The sequence below is a fragment of the Populus trichocarpa genome, chromosome 8, assembly GCF_000002775.5.
Source record: "Populus trichocarpa isolate Nisqually-1 chromosome 8, P.trichocarpa_v4.1, whole genome shotgun sequence".
Taxonomy (NCBI): domain Eukaryota; kingdom Viridiplantae; phylum Streptophyta; class Magnoliopsida; order Malpighiales; family Salicaceae; genus Populus; species Populus trichocarpa.
Genome location: NC_037292.2, coordinates 8574956 through 8596621, shown reverse-complemented (window position 1 = coordinate 8596621; position 21666 = coordinate 8574956). Strand labels below are relative to the sequence as shown.

Sequence of the window (21666 nt, the reverse complement as noted above, 5' to 3'; positions counted from 1 at the left end):
TTCAGGGGTGTGCAAAAAGGGCTTTTCTACTGACCATGGTAATATTTTTGAAAAAAATTAATATTTTTTTTTTGTTATTAGATATTTTGATGGGTGATATAAAAAATAATTTTTTAAAAATAAAAAAAATATTATTTTAATGTATTTCTGAATAAAAAATATTTAAAAAAACAATAACTATTATACTCCCAAAACAGACAGGATATTGAAATTGTTGCAACTTGCAACCGATTTTACAACATACGGTTCAGCCCCCTATTTTCTTAAGCAGAGAGAAATTTGATGGCCATGACCAAAAACATAGCAGTGAATGTTCGAACATTAAAAAATTTGATCAAGACGGGCACTTTTTGAGATCCCCGTGCAGGACTGCAGGTACCATTGTTTCAGAAGGCAGTCGGCACCTAAGAAGAGAATTTGTGCTATCAAAAATCTTGCTAGACTAAATATACGCTGTAGTGATTGGTATTAGAATAATCGATTGTCAAGAAATTCAATAGAAAATTACAGAAGATTTTCCAGCTACCAGGTTAAAATAGTTCACGAGAAAGACATCAATTACATTGTGATGATGAGTGCATTTTAATGATTATTTTCCATATGGGAATTTGTTGACTAATGAGTAAAAGCTATTTTCATGTGTAACGATGCAGTCATTTATCTAATGTGTGCATTTGGTTTTTTTACTAAATTAAGGTAAAAGATTTAAAGATTTATCATCTGATAAAAAAAAATGTTGGAAAAAAACTCCTTTTCGTATAATCACTAATAAAAATCACAATAAATCGGCAATGTAAATAGCGACTGTGGTATTTCCTTTAATTCCAGCATAAGTTCCTGTTATCTTCGTTTCTACTATCTCTCTCTAATAAAATGCAGAACATCGGCAAATCCCACCAGGCAATTTCCTCTATTGAAAACCGTATTGTTACCTGTTGGCAAAATCCCATTAACATTTTTCACGTCATTCACCAAAGAGCCAACCCCAACCATTCCGCCACTGCCATTAAGTTGGTTGGAGGACATGATTTCATGTATGATTTTCTGGGCAGAGCTTTCAGAATCACCATGGTCAGCCTCGCCAGAAAGAGCTGGCTGCTGCAAGGTAATTAATGTTTGCTGGTGAATTTGTGGAGCTAATATGATTGGCAGCTGTGAAGGCACCATGAGATGCATGTGGAGGATTATTTGATGATGAGGGTGTTGGTAACTGGAATAGAGAAGGATTAGGTTGTGCCTGTGGAATCGTTCCAGAGGAAGAACCACTATTCCCCTCGGCGGTTTATTAATTTAACTGCGGCTTGTTATTTCCATCAGCAGTTTATTAATTTAACTGTGGTTAAGTAAACGTATGTTATTTTTTTTATCTTATATTATATTCTTAAAAAAAATTTACAAGTATTTTTTTTTTTTTTAAAATGAATTTCTTTGCAAATTAGAATCTTTGCATTAGATAGGGTACATGACTCATGTTTCGGTTAAGAGAAGGATGATTGACTTCACAAGAGAAACAGAATAAACTTTCAATATTATTATGTTCGGAAAGGAGCCGACCGAACTACAAAAGGTGATGAGAAAGAGTTTATTTGGAATCAATTCTATTCTATAATTGGTTTTAGCTATTTCAATAAATTTAATTTATTTAATTTGCTAACTGATTTTTTTGTAAGCATAGGCTTTTTATTATTATTTTAAGAGCATAACATTATATCATATTAGTACATACGAAAGAATTTAATACTCGTAGATACTAATTCAAAGTTTTAAATTAAAAAAAGAAAAAAGAACATACTAGATTAATCATCTCTCGAGGTTAAGGCTGAGTTCAGGAGACTCTTTTCTCGGCTGAAAGTGAAATGGATTAAAAGTGAATAATGTTAAAAAAAAAGAAAAAGAAATTATAATAGTAAAATAATCTTAAGAAATAACAAAATTTGGACGCAAGGACTGTGATAGGTGAATTCTGATTTATCAGGCCATACTGGGTCGTTTTATAGAAAGTGAACGCACCTTGATATTTATTATGTCGACTGCGTAGAGCTAGATAAAGGGAGCAGCGCACCTGTGGTTCAGAAACACACACGTGCACCCAAAGAAAAGAAATAAAGAAAGGAAAACGAGGGTAAAATTGAAAAAAAGATTAAAATTTCTAAAAAATATTGTTGGAAATTAACCAAGCTTTATACTGTAAACAAAGAGCAAGAGAGAAAATTACAAAATCGTTAAGGAAAAAATATGACGTCTCATACGCTCAAAGATTTTTTTTGATATCTCTATAAATAAATAAAAACATGCTGTGATGTTTTAAGGTTTGGGTTTTGTTTGGAAGACAGAGAAGATGTCGACTGTCGCAAACTGTTATCAGTTTTTGCAAGCGAATTTAGCTGTAATTTATTTTATTTTTCCTCACTTTTCCAAGAATAGAAAAGAAGACAAACGCATTTAGCTTTTCATATATTTTAGTAGCGAGGTGGAGAGTAGAAAGAAAAGGAGGAAGATTCGGTCATCTCTTCCTCTGTTCCTTTGTCCAAAATAACAGAAGTACCCGCCTTTTCATTTTCCGTTCACCTTCCCAACTCAACTCTTCAAACTTCAAACTCCTCCTTTCAGTCCTCTTCTCCCCTATAAAAATACCCAACCCCTCCCTCACCCCCCCCCCCCCCTAGCTTCCTTCCTTAACTCTACAGACACCTCTTCTTCTCCGGTATTTCTCTCTCTCTCTCCACATACCATAATCGTGTATCTGTTTATTTATGTCCATGTGTTCCTGCATGTTTGTGTGTTTATGTTCTGATTAATTGAAACTCCAAAATGGTTGTGCTCATTTTGTCTGTCATGCTTTGTGTGATATTCTGAGGACCCTGTGGCTCTTTACAATGTTGGGTTTTTCTTTCTTTTCTGAACCCAGTTACGGAAAGGAATTTGTTTTTTCCCCCTTCTTCTTCTTATTTTCTTTAGGAAAAACAAGACTTGTTAATTAAGTGCTGCATTAAATACTTCTTGATTAAGGAACTGATCAGACATAAGCGGGGTTTTCTAGAAGCAGATTTAGAGTTTTATCGAGTAAAATTTTGGAATTCTTTTTTTTTTTTATGTTAGGTGTCCGGTTAGTTTCTGTTTATCTAGATTAATTCTACGGGCCCTGAAATTAACGACCATATAAACCTCCAATAATCATTATATAAGCAACATCAACGAACCAAAATTTTGAAATTCTTGAAATTGGATAAGATATCACGAGCTTGGATTCATCCCATTCCAATAAGTATAGCATTGATAAGTGTGCATTTGATCCTCTTTTAGATGAATGGATTGCTTTGATGAATCCATACCAATCTTGTTTCCGATTTAGTTGTGTCAGATATGCTTATAATCTTCTTGCTGATTTTAGTGGATTTTGGGCCAAGATTGCCCCCCTTTTTATCCATTATATTCATGTGTTTACGATGCGGTCTTTCTTGATTAAAGTTTTGTGAATAGCTTTGCAGCTTCCACCTTCTAGCCAGAGGTTATGCTAATCATGGTGGGTAGGAAAAATATTGTCCGAGATGATGCGGTCATGTAAAGCAATAGGCCTATAAATGATCGTGTCTAGAAGATTGATGGGGTGTGGGTGAAAGGTTAAGTACTGTGGGAAAAAATTATTTAGCTTAAAAGAGGTTGATGAGATTTAATTTCTTGGAATCTTTGGAAAATGTGGCCTAGGATGGAGCAAAAAGATTGGAAATGGTAAAATTGAACCAATTAGCATGAGATTAATTCTTTGTTCAGTGAGTTGAATTATGTAATATTTTGCTTCAAATGGCAGCCAGGAAGTTATGACTATTCCTAGCCAATAAACTCCTCAAACATGATGAAAGTGGGCCTGGACTAAGATTTTAGTACTAGCTGCAGATTCTACCTGGAAGCTAGGAGGCAATTGTGAAGGTTGTCCAAATACAACTCAAATAGTTTCTCTTTGTTTGCATACATATAGCACAATGGTTAATTGGCATGCCCTTTGTGTTTTAGCTGGTCACATAGAATACAGAAGTTTTGAGATCATTTTCCAATTTTGTTTTGTTATATGACCAGGACAGTTTTCTCTTTGCTTGAAAAACCTTGATATCTTTGCTTTGAATGGCACTTGCAAACAAATAAAGGGTAGTTTAATCTGATAGACCCAGGTACATGCACATCGTGTAATGAATTCATGTTCTGTTTTGGTGCAGAATATTCAATTTTTCCCTTTGATGCCAGCAATCTTGCTGGCAACCATATTTTGACATTATGAGTCACCAGAGTAGATTCAATCCTTGTAAAACCCTAGAGAGTGTGCATGGCATCCGTGTTGCCCAGCATTCTCCATTTGCTTTGAAACAGATTGATCAACAGGGGGCATTCCCCCAATCAACTAGTGAAAGTTCAGGCAAAGGACTGGATCAGCAGCTGTTGATGCGGTAAGTGTAAAACCTTCAACCAACATGGCAACATGCACTTGGAAAATATGTTTCATTGTTAAATTATTGGCTTCAGCAATGTAAAATCTGTTTATCCCCATAGCTAAGGGATTTTGAAGTCTACAAAGTCATAAAATGTTCTAATAACCTGTCTTTTATTTCTTATCCAGGAGAGTATGGCAGCAAAGACCAGGATGTTTGAGGCCTATCCAGGGCTGCATTCATGGTATTACAAATATAAATACAACTTCTTTAAGTTTGATAATGCATGCATCACATTTTATATGCTCTCTAATGCATCATACTTTCACTAGGTGATCAGCATCTTGCAGAAACAGTTGCCAATGTGATTACCTCTCTTCCTTTTATTGTTCTTGGTATCCAGGCTCCAAGGTAGTAATATTTTTCTGTGAGATAATTCATAAAGATAAGATCTTTGTCTGATTATTTAATCAATTTTATATACAGGAAGAACTTGAATACTAAGTTGTATGCCAACTCGTTAATCGGAGTTGGAGTTGTCTCAAGTTTGTATCATTCTTCAAGAGGAAAGCTGAGGAAGTACTTGAGATGGTTTGACTATACAATGATAGCCACAGCGACAGTAGTAAGTTATCCAAATGAACTCTTATATATTGGCACAACTATACTATCAAGGTTACAGGCACATCCAGTTTTGAATACTTATGCTAAACTGGAATGTTATTTGTGGAACTAGATGTGATACTTCTCAGTCCTGACCACTCATATATCTGGTTTAGCAGTTTCTTTTAAAATTGATTTCCTTCCTTCAAATGATGCCACCTTTCCTTCAGTGTTAAATTCAACAACAAAAATGATGATGGCAATGATAAAGCGGTTGATGTGTTCATGTGCTTCATGTTTGATTTGGTTTTACTTTACATAAGGCAACTGGGCACCTGGTGTAATCCTCGGCATCCTCATATATTGAGTGTTCTTTCTATCATTTCTTCCCCTCTTGTGTTCCGACTTCACCTGTTTGAATATCCCAAGTCATGAGTTGACAAAATCTCAACTTTCATTTCATGGAAGCCACAAGTCACCTCACCTCATCATCACGTTATCGCTATATACATCTTCTCATGAACGAGTGGCACTTCAAACCCTATTATTTTCTCTATTGCCTTTTAGCAGTCAAGTATTCCACGTTTCAGATGCACATGTTCTATATGCCCATTTTTTACTTCTTAAATAAGGCTGCGCCCTTGGGGAATGGCTTGTCTTCTGGCCATCTCATGTTTTTTTTTTTCTTTTTTAATTTTCACATATGCACGCCAATCTTGCAGCATTCATAGAACTACTCTTCTCCATACCACCAAGGTTTAATTGTAATGGAAATATTCTTTCTATTCTTCATCCTTTAGAGTGTCTAGATTGTAGATTATTCATTACCATCTTGGGTTCGATTTGAAGGAGAGGCCATGAGAAAGTAATTTCATGTGAACACACTAGATCAGATGTGGAAAACATGCCTTGTGAGTTCTCCCTAAACTTAGTCCCAATGGGCGGAAGCTTGTTTGAGGATACCTTGACAGTTAACCACAAAAAAAGAAGCAAAGTCCCTTAGAATTTACTCTAGCAGCAATGCAAGTCCAGTTTCTGACCTCAAATAGAAGCAAACTTGGTAGGAAATCGCTTCGAATGCACATAAACAAAGTAACCACAAACTGCTCTTTTAATTTAAGTTCTGCTGTGCTGTTTGGTCTAGTTATTCTTATCGAGATTTTGCTTTAAATATTTGAGCTGCATTAGCATGAACTTGATAACTAAATTACCTTTTGCAGTGTTTGTCAAGGGCCCTAAGAAATGAGAACTCAAAGTATTTGACGGCTGCATCTGCAGCATTATTGCCCATCCAGCCTCTGATGGTCTCTGCTATTCATACAGGGATGATGGAGGTAACCTAGATCATTTCTTACCTCTGATTTTATTAAGTTGATTAGAGTTCAGTTTGTCTTGGTCCACAAATATTGTGACTAAAATGATGATGTCGCTGACAGTTCCATTGTTGACTAGCCAGGAACACATATTAATGCTGAGAATGTATCTACATATTAGAAATTTAGACTGCCATTCAATTTTACCGCCATGCCTTGCTAGCGTAGTTTTTATGATTGCCAGAATTTATTGATTACCGGAAAGTATCACATAGTTTGAATATCAGAACCCTGATGGGTGCTGAGTGCATGAAATGTCTATATTGCTGAATAATGAGGTGACCACTGAAAGCTTGAGCAGCAAAAGTCACGTTGTGGGTTTCACACTGTTCTATTCTGCAAGATTAATATATTCATTTCCTTCATTAGTTGCAATTTGAAATCCTTTAATGGGAATACCCTCAACTTTTTATTGTTACATTTATATTGCTAAAAGCTTGATTTCCCCTGAATCACTCTTTCTAGGTAGCATTTGCAAAAAGAGCATTAAAAGATCCGGATCTAAGGATGGCACATAATTTGCATAAGATGTCATTGTTGTTGGGGGGTGTTCTTTTCGTTGCTGATGATTGCCTTCCTGGTACTCCTTTTCTTCATGCTGGTTGGCATCTTGCTGCAGCTACTGGTGTCGGCACCTGTAACAAGCTTCTTGAGTAGTGTATATATCTCAGATCAGTTTCTTATGATTCATTTATCCACTGGGATGCAGTCTCTCCTCAAACCCCAGGACGACTATAATTTTTTATTTTTGGTAATAGCTCTGTCTTTCTTCAACCAGGTAAGGAGAGGAAGGGAGGAAGGGATAGATTTGCTCTTTTCCGTGAGTAGCAGCTCGACTGTCCAACTATGGTTGGGTTTCATAATTTCTTTCCATCTGGATATCATGTAGCCATTCCTAGCGTCTATAACGAAATGCATTTATATTCAGCACAAAATCTATTTATCTGATATACTAATTATATATTTGTAGCATTTTATGTCTGTATATCACAATCAGGCAGCATTATGAAAGAGAATTATTTCATCTACTTTAAATCAAATGTAGAACCAAGCTCTCAATTACTATAATTTTGCACTGAACTAGAAAAGAATGCCATGTAGCTCTTTTCTTAATGACCAATAATTGATCGCATGTCTGGTCTCACGTTAGCTTGATCCGTACTTTTGATTTGATTATGAAAGTATGCTTATCCAAGATGGTCATATTTCTTGTAATCATGCATGTTTGATTTCTCTGGTTCACCAAGCACACTGGCACATCCTAGCAATTAATACAAGTATGGTTCTACAAAAAGGACTCTAAAGAGGACAGAACAAAAATTTGCCCGTAAAAGTTTTTATCATCCGGTCTATATTATGATGACCCAGCTGGAGGAAGCTAAACAGATCCTAGAGCAAGTGATACAGATTGACTGTTGGTAACATTCATCAAGGTATCAGACTATGATTCTGCTTCGTTTATCGATGTCTGTTCGATAAAGTAGACTTTGTTTTTTCATTTCTCAACAAATAGACCTGTCGTTGGTCATGAGAGAGTTGCTGTGTGCTGCTACTGCTATAGGTTACTATAATTAAGGTTACAGAATCTGTAGAGTGGCCCTATAATAAGTGCTGTCTGCATTCTAATTTGTGCGGTTAGCAACGGGTAGACATGAGAACTGAAATCATGGAACTCATGGCACTAGACACAATGAAGTTTTAACCGGTTATAACAATTGCAGTGTGCAACATATAGCCTGAGACGCAAGTGTTTCTTGGAGCCTAGTTAGATGGCTAGGTACGTGGCGGTGACTGGTGATTGTGAAGGAGGCGCTGGCCGCTGTGGTTGATTCAAATGTGAAAAGGAGACAGTATATGACTTGTAGAAGACTGATAGTGATAGAGTTGGCAAACAGCAAGTTAAGAGTTTAAACTTTAAAGAGATTTGAGATATCAAGAGCACTGTGGGATAAGTTCTTCAAAATGATGGGTTTTTTAGTTTTTATTATACAAATTTATTATGGTTAGCACTGATTTTAAAATTTTAATAATTTGATGCTTTTTCATAACCAAAACTGTTAGGTAAACCAAAGTTTTCTCAATACCAAGTACAGTAATCTGGTCTGCAGTGGTGATTAGAGTGTTTTTCGTGAGAGCAATGAAGGTATTTTTGGACAAGTTTTAAATACCGAGATAAGTCACTTTCATGTTGGGTCAGTCATACTTGAATTGTATGGTAGATTGAAAGTGTTTCATCTCCGGTTTGATCCGGATCCGATCATCCATCATCTCATCACGATGGACTTATCTGAATTTAAAATGCAAGTGTACCGGGTAGGCATCGTTTTCCTCCATTTTGCACCTATGGAATTGCAAGAAATTTCTTTCTACAAGAACGTGGTTGTTTTGGATAAATTTGCATTTGTTGGGATTAATTAGTTAAAATTAATTTTTTATTTTTAAATCTGTGATAATATCAAAAATAAATTTTAAAAAATAAAAAAACATTATTTTAATATATTTTAAAATAAAAAAAAATATTTTAAAAAACAATCTTTACATTATTCTAAAATATATTCTTGTTATCTCAGAGAAAGTGTTGTTTTATTTTGCTTTATGAATACCTTGGATTCAATTTAAAAGATGGGCGTAGGCCTGTTGGATCAACCTAAGTTTTCTTCAGTCATGCGTCCAAAATCCAAAACGTTGGCGAAACTCCTCCAATCTCCGATCCACAGTCTTTATTTGCGAATACCATGATAATAGATATCTCGTAACATCTCGGTTGAAGAACTCCTACAGTTATAGCAGGAAATTTTATCAGCTTTGGTTTTTTTTTTTTTTAATAGTAAGAAGTTATTCTCATACCTCACCGCATCTCACATTAGTTTAGTAAATTTAAAAAATATATTTTTTACAGGTTCTTTCGAAATTTATATTCATAAAATCAATAATATATATAAAGTACTGATAAAAAAAATGGTTGGAACATTTATAAAAAAGAATTTTCTTGCCTAGAATTTGAGAATTGTTGACTGCTCAAACAAGGAAAAATATGTTTGAATAAATGTTTTGACACAAACAAAATTTGAAAATCCAAATCATATTTTTCTAAGATATCGGATTGCAAGACATTAGTCAAATAGCCAAGCTCAGTAGCTAACTCGCTGCCCAGAGAAGTTAAAGCAAAATATCAGCCATTGATAGCTTCCATTGAGTCTTTCCAAGTGACGGGATTTAATCGACGAACAATCAGGAGGCAAGGCAAGAAATACGTGCAACACTTACATTTTACAAGGGAATGAACAAAAATAAGGATAACAAAAAATGGATACCCTGAATTTTCACAAATCTACAAAAAAAAACTCGCTCTGTTTCTAGGGTCTTACACGTGTATGAAACGTCAACAAATTTACAAGCAATGAAAAAACCAGGGTACAAAAGAATCTGACTATCCATTTTACAGCTTGTTAGATACAGCAGCTGCAGCAGCATGTATTAAAACAATGCTCAGTTAATACCCAGGGCAATCCCCGCAGAGAAAGAATGTAATCTGCGTCCTCTGGCATCATGTACAAAAAGTTGCAAGTTGCAGTTTCCCTGTATCGATTCGTGGGAAATAATCTGATGAATGTGAACTCAAATAAATCCTTGAAACTCCCAATATTGAAGTGTATTCTCTCCCACCATGTGGGAAGGGGAAAAAATGAAAGAATCACGAGATGCAAGAATTGGAATATATGGTGTGTCCACAAAATACCAGTAGAAGAAACAACCATCAAGATCTGTCTCCAAGCAGATCACGTAGCTGAAGATGATCTTGAATCTTCTGTTCTGTTAACATGGCACATGCAATCTGGGCACGGAAAGGAATATATGGAGTCATTTGGCCTTTTGATTTCAAATCCTTTAGAATCACTGTGAGACCGCATATTCAGCATGTGTCGCTTGAAGCTCTTCCAACTGTGAAAAAGAGGAAATACAAAAAAAATCAATGCTTATTTCTGTTCAATGATGAGCATTCTAAACAACCAAACATGTCCAGTCCCTGTCAGTTCTTTCTCCAATCATTTTCGTTTAGCACCACATGCAACGCAGGGTCAAAATCAAACTCACAGATGCTAACTGTAAAGCAATATGATGAGTTCATACTCGATTTTCAGATTATCAAAGAGCATTGCTAACTTTCGCTTGTCTGGCCTGATCGTCTTTGAGTGTCCACCATACAAGAATCTTCTATGGCCCATCAAAAAATGGGGGAAGTTGCCACCTTGAGTTGTCACAAATACCTCACTGTGAAGACACACCGTGTAGTCTATCGCAGCCATCCTAGAAGAATAATTCTGGAAGCAGTAACTCAAGTCAGATCAATAACACTTAAGCAGGTCTGAAAGATGGATGAAAGAAAACCACAAGCCATACAGACCTTGAACGGATCAAGTTCGTCTTCCAATGCCAGCATATCTTTAGTTAACAGATTCGGAAACATTTCCAACAGTGGGGCCATGTATTTTTCAGAATTGTAAATCTTTCCAGATGCCAAAAAGATATACGTGTTTTTATCAAAACCCATGCCCCTAAGCATCAATCCAACCTGAGAAGTTTTAAAAAATATCATGCTATGACACAACAATACCAATATCCACAAACCTACAGGCACGTATATAAGAGGCCATGCAGTTACATATTACATAAGCAGATGGTAACTTTATCAAAAACTGATGCTGAGAAGTCTCAATTTCAGGTAAGAAAGGGATCGCGTGTTTCGTATGCATTCACTGGAGTTTCATGGTTGCGTCAATACTTGCTTTCCATTTGGACATTAAATTTAAATTGATAGTGACAACATAAAAATTTGCATGATAACTCTAAAGAATGCTAAGTTATGGAGCCACAGTTTCTGAGGCCATAAACAATGCAGTTACTTGAAGACCTGTTGTGTTTCCTAGGTTGTAAAATTGAATCCATTCACCAGTCATCTCAGAGCTAGAACAACATATGCACCTACTTATCCACCAACTTTAGTGACAAAGCACTGCTGAAATATTTCCACTTTACTTTAAAATGCCTCAATAAGCATTCACTATATAAAAAAAGGCATGGATTAGCATTCAAAATAGTTTTCTACCCTAGTGTCAAGCATAAGCATGTTACAACTAACTGACCATGAAGATCATGTAAAGAGAACACATGAAATTGAATTTTGAGTATTGCTTTCCAATGGAGCAACATATACAGATGTATATTACCTCTAACGGAGTAAGGGGACACTTCCCATTGAGCCTAATTGCCCCAGGACGTATAGTTCGACCAGGCTTTGTAAACTTTCCTTTCCAACCTCTTTCCCTCGCTGCTTTCATGTCTTTAGCTTCTTGCCATCCACCATCAAATACACAGCATGAGAAAGCAACCATGTCCTGTAAATATGAATTTTCAACCAATTTTAAGATTTAACATTAAAAAAAACACATTGTTAGCAGTAATAGTAAACAAAATCTAGCATCGAAACACTGCTAATTTAATGACAACTAACCTCCTCAAAGCGAAGATGGACAGAAACATACTTTCCACCATGGCTCGCACTGCGTTCTTTCATTCTCGCAACCAATGTTTCTCCCATAGTTAATATGGGATTTGAAAACCTTAAAGCTTCATAATTTGCCAAACATCTAAGCCGTTGAACAGCTGGAGGAACATCAAATGACAAGCGATTTGCAAAAGGAGAAATCCTTATGACCCTGAGATAGCACACAAAAATCAGTGCTTCGAATTAACAGTCACAAACATTGATTCAATCTATTCAACGATTCAATCTATTCAACAGTCAGTCAATAATAAATGCAGTGGGACTCATGAAATGCCATCAGAACATGCCGGTGCCATTCCCAAAAAAATGGCATAGAACCACCAACAAAACTGTAAAACAAGAGAACCAATGTTTTTTTTCAATGTCAATATATGTTCTTTTTGAATGTCTGTGACCACCGACAAATTAAAATAGGAAACCTACAACAGTCACACTAATTCTCCTATGGTTTTATACAAGCATAGGAGAATTACTAGCATAACCCAGACATAACCCTAAACGCTCAAGACACATAACACTCTAAATGCATAGTAAAATTACTAGCATAACCCTTTAATAAAATAATCCAATGTCTTCTATACAAGAGCGTTTTTGTATTTTATAGAACAATTGAATTACTAGATAACCCTTACAATTTGAATTCTTTAGCCTTATCTTCAGGGGCTTTGTTGTAATTCCATCATGGTTTGTTTATTAATATTCTTTAGTCTTAAGGGCATTTTCGGTTTTTGCACTGAAAAAAAAAAACGAAAAAGTTGTTAACACTTGCCTCGCACGCGTTAACCGCTCTGCCGCATTCTGGCGGCGTGGGCAGCTAGCTTCGGCAGTTATAACTGTGATTTCCCTGCATTATTTCATTCATCTCAACATCCTCTTCCTCTATAGGTGCCGCGTGTACGGTGGTTCAGCATGATTTGGCCTAAAATTGTTTTTTTTCTTTCTTTCATTCTTTTCCTTCTCTTTCTTTCTCGGATTACGTGCTGGCCATGCAAAAGTTCATACCAGCCCTTCCATTTATTTTTTCTTTTGATTCAGCCCCTCTTCTCTTATTTGCAATTGTTTTATTTACATTGATTGTTTCTAATTAGATTTTATTTTCGATTTCATCCCTGATCATTTGATTTTTTTTAATTTGTTTTCAGATTTAATCCTCATTCTTTTAGTTTCTATTTGTTTTGTTTTGAATCATTTTCTTGATTGATTCATTTTTTTCCCGATTCCACCCCTAGGCATTTATTTTCATTTAATTTTATATCAAATTTGATCGTAATTCTTTTAATTGCTATTTTTTAATCATTTTCTTAATAGATTTGTTTCGTACAATTCAATCTCTAAACATTTAATTTCATTTGATTTTTTCCTGAACATTTAATTTCATTTAATTTTTATGTCGAATTTAGTCCTAAACCTTTTAATTGCTTTTTTTTGTTTTGCATTGTTTTTTTAATTGATTTTTTTTTTCTCAATTTCATCCCTCAATGTTTGTTTGATTAAGAATCTTGCTTCTTTGTTTTATCAGGTCTGCCTTTAATGGGGTCACCTCAGTCTTATGACCCGGGTAATAAATCTGAAGGATTAGCCCAGATCGACTTTCGTAATTTTTTAAAGCATTTTTTTAAGTATTTTTTTTTTTTACAATGTTTTTTTCGCTTTCCTATTTATATAGACATTCTAATTTCATGTCATAGGTCACATGTTTGATTTGTTGACCCAGGTTAGCTGCTGAGTTCGCTCGAGGCTTTTCTTGTTATTGATTTTTTTTTTTTACTTTGACAAGTTTTTTAAATTTATATTTTAAAATTAGCTTATAATACACTACTTGATAGGACCCGGATCCATAATTTCATAGGTTGCGAGCTTTTTAAAATTTAACCATGTTTAGAATGTTTGTCTAGGTTTACTTGGTTTTTTCATATGTTTTCAATTTCACCCCTTGTGATTTTTTTAATCTTTAAAATTTGGTCCTTATTATTTTAATTGATATTTATTTTATTTTAGATTATTTATTTATTTTTTTCATTAAATTGCATCCTCCTTAAGTTTTTCCTATCAAATTTTATCCTCATTTTTTTTTTCTTTTGCAATTTTTTTTAATAATACTTTTCTACCGATCTCATCTTTCAAAATTAAATTGGTTGAGAATTATACTTTTTAATTGAATTTTGGCAAAAAATTTCACGGAATGTGACTTTTAGAGATTAGACCAGGTTTAGGAGGATAACCCTGTTTTTTTCCCTTTTTCTAAATTGATGTTGTCTTATTTTTTATCATCTTTTTTTAACTTTTGTTTTTTTTTTCTTTTTTTTATTCTATTGAGTTAGCCCTCAACAATTTTTTTTTATATTTCGCCCCCATAATGTTTTAATCTTTCAAGTTTGGACCTAATTTTTTTAATTGCAATTTTTTTTATTTGCAATACATTTTTTTTTTATTTCATCCTCATTTGGTTTTTTCCTGTAAGATTTTAGCCCCATTTTTTTTTCCTTTTTTTTTCAAGTTTTTTTATTAATAGTTTTTTCAAAAATTCCATCATTTAAAATTAAATTAGATGACATTTAAGCTTCTTGATTGAACCCAGGTTCCATGATTTAACAAGTTGCAATTTTTTAGATTGGACTAGGTTTAGAAGGTTTGCCTGGTTTTTTCCCCTTTTTTAAGCTAATGTTTTTTGTTTTATTTTTTATTTTTTGAAGTTTGACCCTCTTTTTTTCCTAGTTTTCCTTCATTTAGGTTAGCATTGGGTTGTTTGATAATCTGAATAGACTCAAGTGTGGTTCTTCTTTTTTTTTTGTTTTTTTTTTGTCAGTTTATTTACTGTTGGTTTTTTTTTTTCGTATTGCTAATTTAACCAATGACTTGGAGCTTGAGTTTTTCTTAACCTATCACTTATTTTACATTAAAAAAAAATGTTCGGCCCACGGCAACGCGCGAGCAACATATCTAGTAAATACTAATATTCCTAAATTACTGCAAAACTAAAATAATCATACAATATTAAAATTCCTAAATAGTCAAATAATAATTCCCGTTATTGTTTTTCTCCATTCCTTATCACTGCCTCCCTAAACTTTGAACACTTTGCATCATATGTCAGATACAATAACCCCTCAAGAAAAGCATTTAGAAATGGGAAAATACATTAGTCAGATACAGATTGCTAAGATTTAACATTTATGCAGTGACGCAGACAATTTCAATGTTACATCTCTCTCTCACAATGTGAAATAAATTGGTATAAAGCTATACAAAAAACAAGTGATCGACTAATCACTACTGATTAGATTAATTTGACTTCGACAAACATGCATATATAAATACCTTTAGATTTAAAACATTTTTGTGTAACCACCACGGAGACTGTCCAAAACCACATTTTAAGGCATAAATGAGATGCTATGGGTTATCAGCACAAACCGAAACAGAGAATGAAATGAGGGAGGGGACACCCAGAATGCCTTGCTGTTTAGATGAAACACAGAGTAGGCAAGTTGAAATATGGAAAACTATGTTGTAACAATTAACATTATAGATTTGCCACTCACCTTTCTTCTAATAGCCTTGGAAGGACAACATCCCTGTAATACTGAACGGGTGCCCATGCTTTTACTCTAAAGTTATGGACATTAGTCATGTTGTTATCATAACGCTCCATAAGGTATCCAGGAATCTTATCAACCACCCTTACAATATTTTCCAATGTACTGATAAAATAGTCCTCATCATAGATGTCTTTGAATTTGCTGCAAAAGTAAAACCCTGAGTTAGCTGCTTTGGTCTGTATGAAAACAAATCTTTATCGCCATTTACAAAAATTATCTCATGAACTGTGGAAAAAAACAATAAAAGGATCTCACTGGCAGATATTGTTGTGCTTTGTTCACAACAAAATCAATAAGTAAGAAAATGAATAAAAATCATCAAATTGTTTGTCCAATTTCAAGTTCTAAAGTGCTCTTTTTTTTCAAATAGAAATATTAGATAACAAATAATTTGCAATTAGATCACTCATTCATGAGCTAGTTCGATGAAAAAGATGAATGGCAGACAAAGGCATCTCCCGGACCAAATGTGCACCTTGCAGAAAGCATAGCAAACATTGAGAGATCAACTTAAATATTCCTAACAAACTATTGAGCTCCAAGAAGCATATTTTTCAATACAGGAGGTAACATGAAACCAGCATGAGATCTCCCACGTATAGGTAGAAGCAAAACAAGCAACCAACCACAATGGAAATCAGTTTGAAAATCAAAATCATCTATCATAATAAATCCATCCACCCTACCCAATGTAATTTCTTTTGACCATATTTAAAATAAACCAAAGCATCTAATTTTCTGTCAAGAAGCCCATTTTATTAAGCATTCAAGAAACTGATATTTCACAAATTTGTGTGCTTGGTTGAATACCACTGAAAAGGCAAATATAAAGGGCAAAGGTAGACATGTATTTTCCCATTACCCAACAAAATATCCATTGTTCATAGCAGCAAAGATCTGCCAAGAAATCCAGTCCACGTGGAAGAAAAGAAAAAAAGTGTGAAGTAGATAGCACATCAACCAGGCTTAAGAAATTACAAAACTGCATGTGGAAAAACATGGCAATTACCAACAACCTAAATCAAAAAATCACATTGGATCAAACCTTACATGTCTGATAAAGCTTGCATCATATAGAACTATCCACCATAGCTTGGTCAAATGTTATTACAAGTATGACACAACTGCTAACTTAATCCAAGCCTTAAGTGCCAAAACTACAGCTAACATCAAATGAAGCAAACAGAAAGATCCAAAGTTTAAAAGTTAAGCATATGACAGTTTGATCATCCAGTCAACCTTCAATATGATTTTTTCAAGGCAAATGAATATGCATTTGATTTGTTTATCAATGAAAAATGTCCCTCCAAAAACAAATCACCCAAGCTTCTTAGAAACCAAGTTCGAGTGATTTAAAATTGATTCTATCAAGGACAACTTTTATGGAAGGTCTTCCAAATAGCATACATAAGAGGGCTCTCAGAACGTATTCAAGTATATCTGACCAGCATATGTAAATATGTATGGAAGAACCAATGATATTCATCATGTAGATATTAAAATTCAAAGAACTAAACCAAATTATCCATTAATTGAGTACCCGATATATTGTAAATTATCTCCAACAGAAAGCTCATACTTTCTAACACAACTAGTAAATGAAACAATCAACCAGAATCATCAGGACCAAAGGAAGCAAACAGAAAAATCCACAAAACTAATAGAAACTCTAGTGCAATTAGTGTCCTAATAAAAGTTTTCCAGCTCAGACAGAGAAAATGAATAGTTTTTTTATTATTATTTATTTATAATATGCTTTGCATTGACAGGCATCAATTGAGCATGAGCTGTTGAAAGTTCATTCGATTTCAGCATGCATTTAGGCAGTAAGCTAAGCAGCTTCTTACAGTATTGACCAAATCAGGAAATCTGAGCGTGTATGCAATGCAATAGTTAATTAACAGAGGCCTCTTACAACAGTTAGGTCAACTTATAGTCATAAGAATATTCCAACATCATGAATAACCTTTTATCAGATTAAGCAACTTCAAAAATGAAAAAACATCATCATGACATGGTAAACCTAAGTTACTTCATTAGTTCAATTCAGAAGTCAAACCAACAAATTTTTAAACTTTTTTTCTCTGATATTGCATTATTAGGCATCCGGTCCCAAAACATTACACTGAAGAACAGGTGTTGACGAACCTAGGATCTCTCCAGATGCTATGATAATGAAAGTTAGGAATGAGTAGAGTTGCATTAAGATAGCCCGCCACAGCAACCGCATTGCATATCTACAAGGCTCCACAAAAAATGCATTGAGAATACAAAAGCAAAAATCATGAATGTATACAAATATGAAATAAGAAAAAACAAAGAATGAAACCAACCGAAGTCCTCTGCTGATTCAGGCCACCATTTGCCTCAACATAGATATAACCATTTGATTCAGGTAAGCCTATCATGAAACAACCACAACACTGAAAATCGATAAACATAAAGACAAGCATGACTAGGCACTCAGACAAGAAATCATGTAGGAAAGGAAAAAAAATTGAAAGGAAAAAAATTGAAAAGAAAAGGTAAACATGGTTACAATGATATTGGCATCTATTAATAGAAGGGAAAACATATTATTCATCATATGGCAGAAAGTTTTTATTTATTTATTTATTTATTAAGACTGTAACAGGTTATTAAAGATCGGAGCTCCAATAATACAGTGCCTATATTAAAATAACGAAGTTGGTTTTCTGATGCTGCATAGCGGTAAGGGTGACCACAGTGATGCAAGGCCAGAAGCAGCTGAAATTGTATGCAATGATGATGGAGAGCTAAAAATGGTGATAATGGCGATGTAGTGACGTAATATTATGCCAATTATAGACCATGAGACAATGAGAAAATCATAAGTATAATCATATCACAACATGACAGTGGTGAGAATTAGTGATTTAAATGAAAAGGTGAGTGCTTTTGGACATGAAAAAGGTGGTGGGAATGGAATGAAATGAAAATAATACTTTGCATCAAGATTACTCTGGCCATAGATTATTCACTTTGTTTTTTCATTTTAACTTCAAGATTGATGTTCATAAGCAAGGGCAACTATATTGTACTATTCTTTTAGCAAGAAAAACACTCGGTCTCTCCCAACTAAAGAACCCTAGACTGTCATAAACCAAACCTGAGAACTTAAGGAAAGAACTTAAGACGGATAAATCTTTTAAGAGTTCTGTTAAAAAAGACCAGTCATTATCCCATATAAAAAATCAACAAGACATCCTAAGCCAAAACCTGAGATATCTGAATTTCTTTCTAAACAGAGAATGTCACAAACATGACTTCTACAAATGATTGATGGTCAGCACAGTCTCACCATCCCAATAATTTTATTTTTATTTTTTAGAAAAGGAGAAAGGAGGCTCATCAATAGCTTAGAATCTATGAGCAGAGATCATGGGAATTGCAATGTATTGTATGATATTCAGTGTCCTCCTCTGTAAAAAATGAAAACATAATACTTAAACATCACAGTTCAGTTCAGTTAAATCAAGAACCCACCAACAGAGTGCAAGTTCTGATCATTAACCATACAAATACCATACATAATGTTTAGGTATTATGTCCAAAACATAATACCTAAACATTAAAGTCCAGTTAAGTTAAGAACCCACTAACAGGGTGTGCAAGTTATGATCATTAACCATACAAATACCAGCATGTCCAAATTCAACAAGGCCAGGCTTCTTTTGACAGAAGAAAGCAGGCAACTGAATTGCAAAGCATGTGAATTATAAACGGTGAGGAGTCAACCTAATTCCCATGCAGCATATATATTATAAAGCATCAGCAAACCAACTGCCTCACAACGATTGTGACCATATATTCAAACAGACTTTTGATACTCCTGTACCTTCTCTTGCTATCTAGACAAGAATTATGCAGGCCTGAACAGAAACAAATGCAACGCACAACTGCATACAGTACAGCTACTGTTCAAAACTAAGTGTAACAAAGCCTCATTGGCATCTAATTAGGTCTAACTAGGGAAATCATGATTCTACAACCAAAAAGATCCAATGACAATAGCATGAAGTGAAACCCTACAAACTATCCGCATCCCTACATTTCGAAAACCAGATTACTCAAGAGATGTTAAAAAGAAAAGAAAAAAACCATCTGAAGTAAAAGAAATAGCATAATGAAGCTCCTAGACATAACTCATACCTTCGGAAGATTTGTTTATGCACGGCCTCCACTCACCACTTTTATACGAGTTTTTCCACACAGTTGATAGCTGCAATGAATTCAGTTTCATATCAACACAGAGTAATTAACACGCAAGTAAAAAATAAATCGCAAGGATAAAAGGTGACGCAGACATTATACCCTAGATAAATCCACAACAACAAGCCAGGGCCAAGCAGAAAACGAAGGAAAACATTTAGAACTATAATAATGAAATTCTTAGCAGCCAGTTCTAGACAATTTTAAGGACATAGCTATAGAAACCAGAGATTGGAGGCAGCAATATCAAGCTGCCCCGTTTAACTAAATAGCATTAAATTATATATGTAGCTAAATCACACTTTGATTCTGATTCACAATCCATGCAATGTCAAACATTACATATTGCAAGCTCTCAACTTTCCAAATGACATAATATGAAGAAAGATAGATAAAACACACCGCATCGGCAGATGAATTATCGGCATCCATTTCCGGTCGAAGCTTCTCGTAAATCTGAGGGCTCCGATAAACCGAACCGGGAGCAGGCTTATGGTCAATTATAGGGCCAACGTCGAACGACACCGTTCCCATGTACAAAAGCATACCAGAAATATAAATGAGAGGAGCGAAAAGGAAAATCCCCTGGCGACGGAGGAGGACGGAGAGGAGGAACCAGGCGAGGCGGTGTGCGAGGTTACGTCCAGGCGGATAGGAGGAAGGAGTGAACCGGCCAGGCTTGGACCGGCCTCCTCCTCCACTGCCGTGACGGTACCTAGGTGAACGGAGCGGCGATTGAGGTGGTGAGGGTGTTGAGTGGCCGCTGCTAGGTATTCTATTGTACGCGTGCATTTAGTGGAATTGTAGTAGTAATTCGATTTGGATCTTCGTCGTTTTGATTACTTCTTTACTACGACGTGTCGTCATGCATGCCTGTGTTTTTGTCTGAGTGCTCTCCCTCTCTCTACGGTTTCTTTCTTGATTTCTCCCCTCTCGCTCTCCCTCTCCCTCTCCCTCTCTTGTTTGTAATGATTTTAGTAGAGGAAAGAAAGACAGAGAGTGGGAGGGAGCACGTGGTAGTGGAGAGCGAGAGCGAGAGAGAGAGAGAGAGAGAGAGTTTGGAGTTTATGTGCAAGGAAGGTATATTTTAGGGGGGAATATTTTGATGGTGGGATTGGAGAATGACTTGCAAATGTTGTCCACAACCATGTAGAAAACGTTTTGCTCACTTTCTGGGTTCTGGATTTTTTTTTTTTAGCGGTTGTATTTTAAAAAAAAAATTATAAATATATTAAAATAATATATTTTTTATTTCTGCATGATCTAAAAATATTTTAAAAAATTCAAGTTTTTTTTTTAAAAAGATTTCAAATGTGTTTCCCAGCAGCCTCCAGTATTCAAAGAATAGATTAATGTTGCTTTCTATCTTTTCATTGTTTATTTTAAAAAAGAAAATGAAATCATGGCTTTAAGTTTAAAATGATATCCCTTCACCTCCAAATTCATTCGTCACGATATTCCTATCTTGGATTTGAAAATAAAAAACGAAATTTTTGTGGTTTATGGTTTAGATATTTGTCACGAGCTTAGTGCAAATCCTTTTACAAAAAACCGTGACAACATAGACGAGGTACAATGGAAGATGAGGTCGAGGATGGTATGTTTTTGGATTTTTATGGTAAGACTGTTTCTAGATTCCTTTTTGTATATTTTAATTATGTTTTTTTACATTAATATCAATCAAATTGGTGTACTTACAATAATTATTCGAAATCATTTTGAAATTTTAATTTTAATAATATAATGTCACTAATTAAGCATAGTAAGATTTTCTTTCAATGCTAACAGCACTACTATCTATTTGATCCATCCGGGTATTTTATTTTATTATTTTCAATGTTATTATTGTTTTTTTTTTTTGTATAATTAAT

The 21666-nt window shown here is 34.7% G+C and overlaps 2 protein-coding genes across 6 annotated transcripts; one reads left to right on the top strand and one right to left on the bottom strand.

Annotated features, from left to right (window-relative positions):
* The first annotated feature begins 2310 nt into the window (after positions 1-2310).
* LOC7482887 (uncharacterized) lies at positions 2311-7612 on the top strand. Of its 5 annotated transcripts, XM_052454869.1 has the most exons (10): positions 2311-2704; positions 3481-3620; positions 3809-3927; positions 4212-4439; positions 4610-4665; positions 4754-4832; positions 4908-5046; positions 6245-6358; positions 6863-7055; positions 7176-7612. In XM_052454869.1, the coding sequence occupies exons 4-9, from the start codon at positions 4270-4272 to the stop codon at positions 7052-7054; spliced, it is 750 nt and encodes a 249-aa protein (XP_052310829.1). In that variant the 5' UTR covers positions 2311-2704; positions 3481-3620; positions 3809-3927; positions 4212-4269; the 3' UTR covers position 7055; positions 7176-7612. The 5 variants fall into 5 exon arrangements, with proteins under 5 accessions (XP_052310829.1, XP_052310830.1, XP_052310831.1 ...); XM_052454870.1 differs by having other exon boundaries at positions 2312-2704; positions 6863-7612; XM_052454871.1 differs by lacking the exon at positions 3809-3927 and having other exon boundaries at positions 2312-2704; positions 6863-7612.
* A 1944-nt stretch (positions 7613-9556) lies between these two features.
* Positions 9557-20902, bottom strand: LOC7482886 (protein ESMERALDA 1). The gene is made up of 10 exons (XM_002311469.4): positions 20198-20902; positions 19736-19805; positions 17896-17963; positions 17711-17799; positions 15506-15703; positions 11910-12114; positions 11626-11793; positions 10803-10970; positions 10529-10719; positions 9557-10339 (listed from the first exon to the last, which is right to left on the bottom strand). Exons 1-10 carry the CDS (start codon positions 20585-20587, stop codon positions 10177-10179), a joined length of 1710 nt encoding a protein of 569 aa, XP_002311505.3. The 5' UTR covers positions 20588-20902; the 3' UTR covers positions 9557-10176.
* Between the last annotated feature and the right edge of the window lie 764 nt (positions 20903-21666).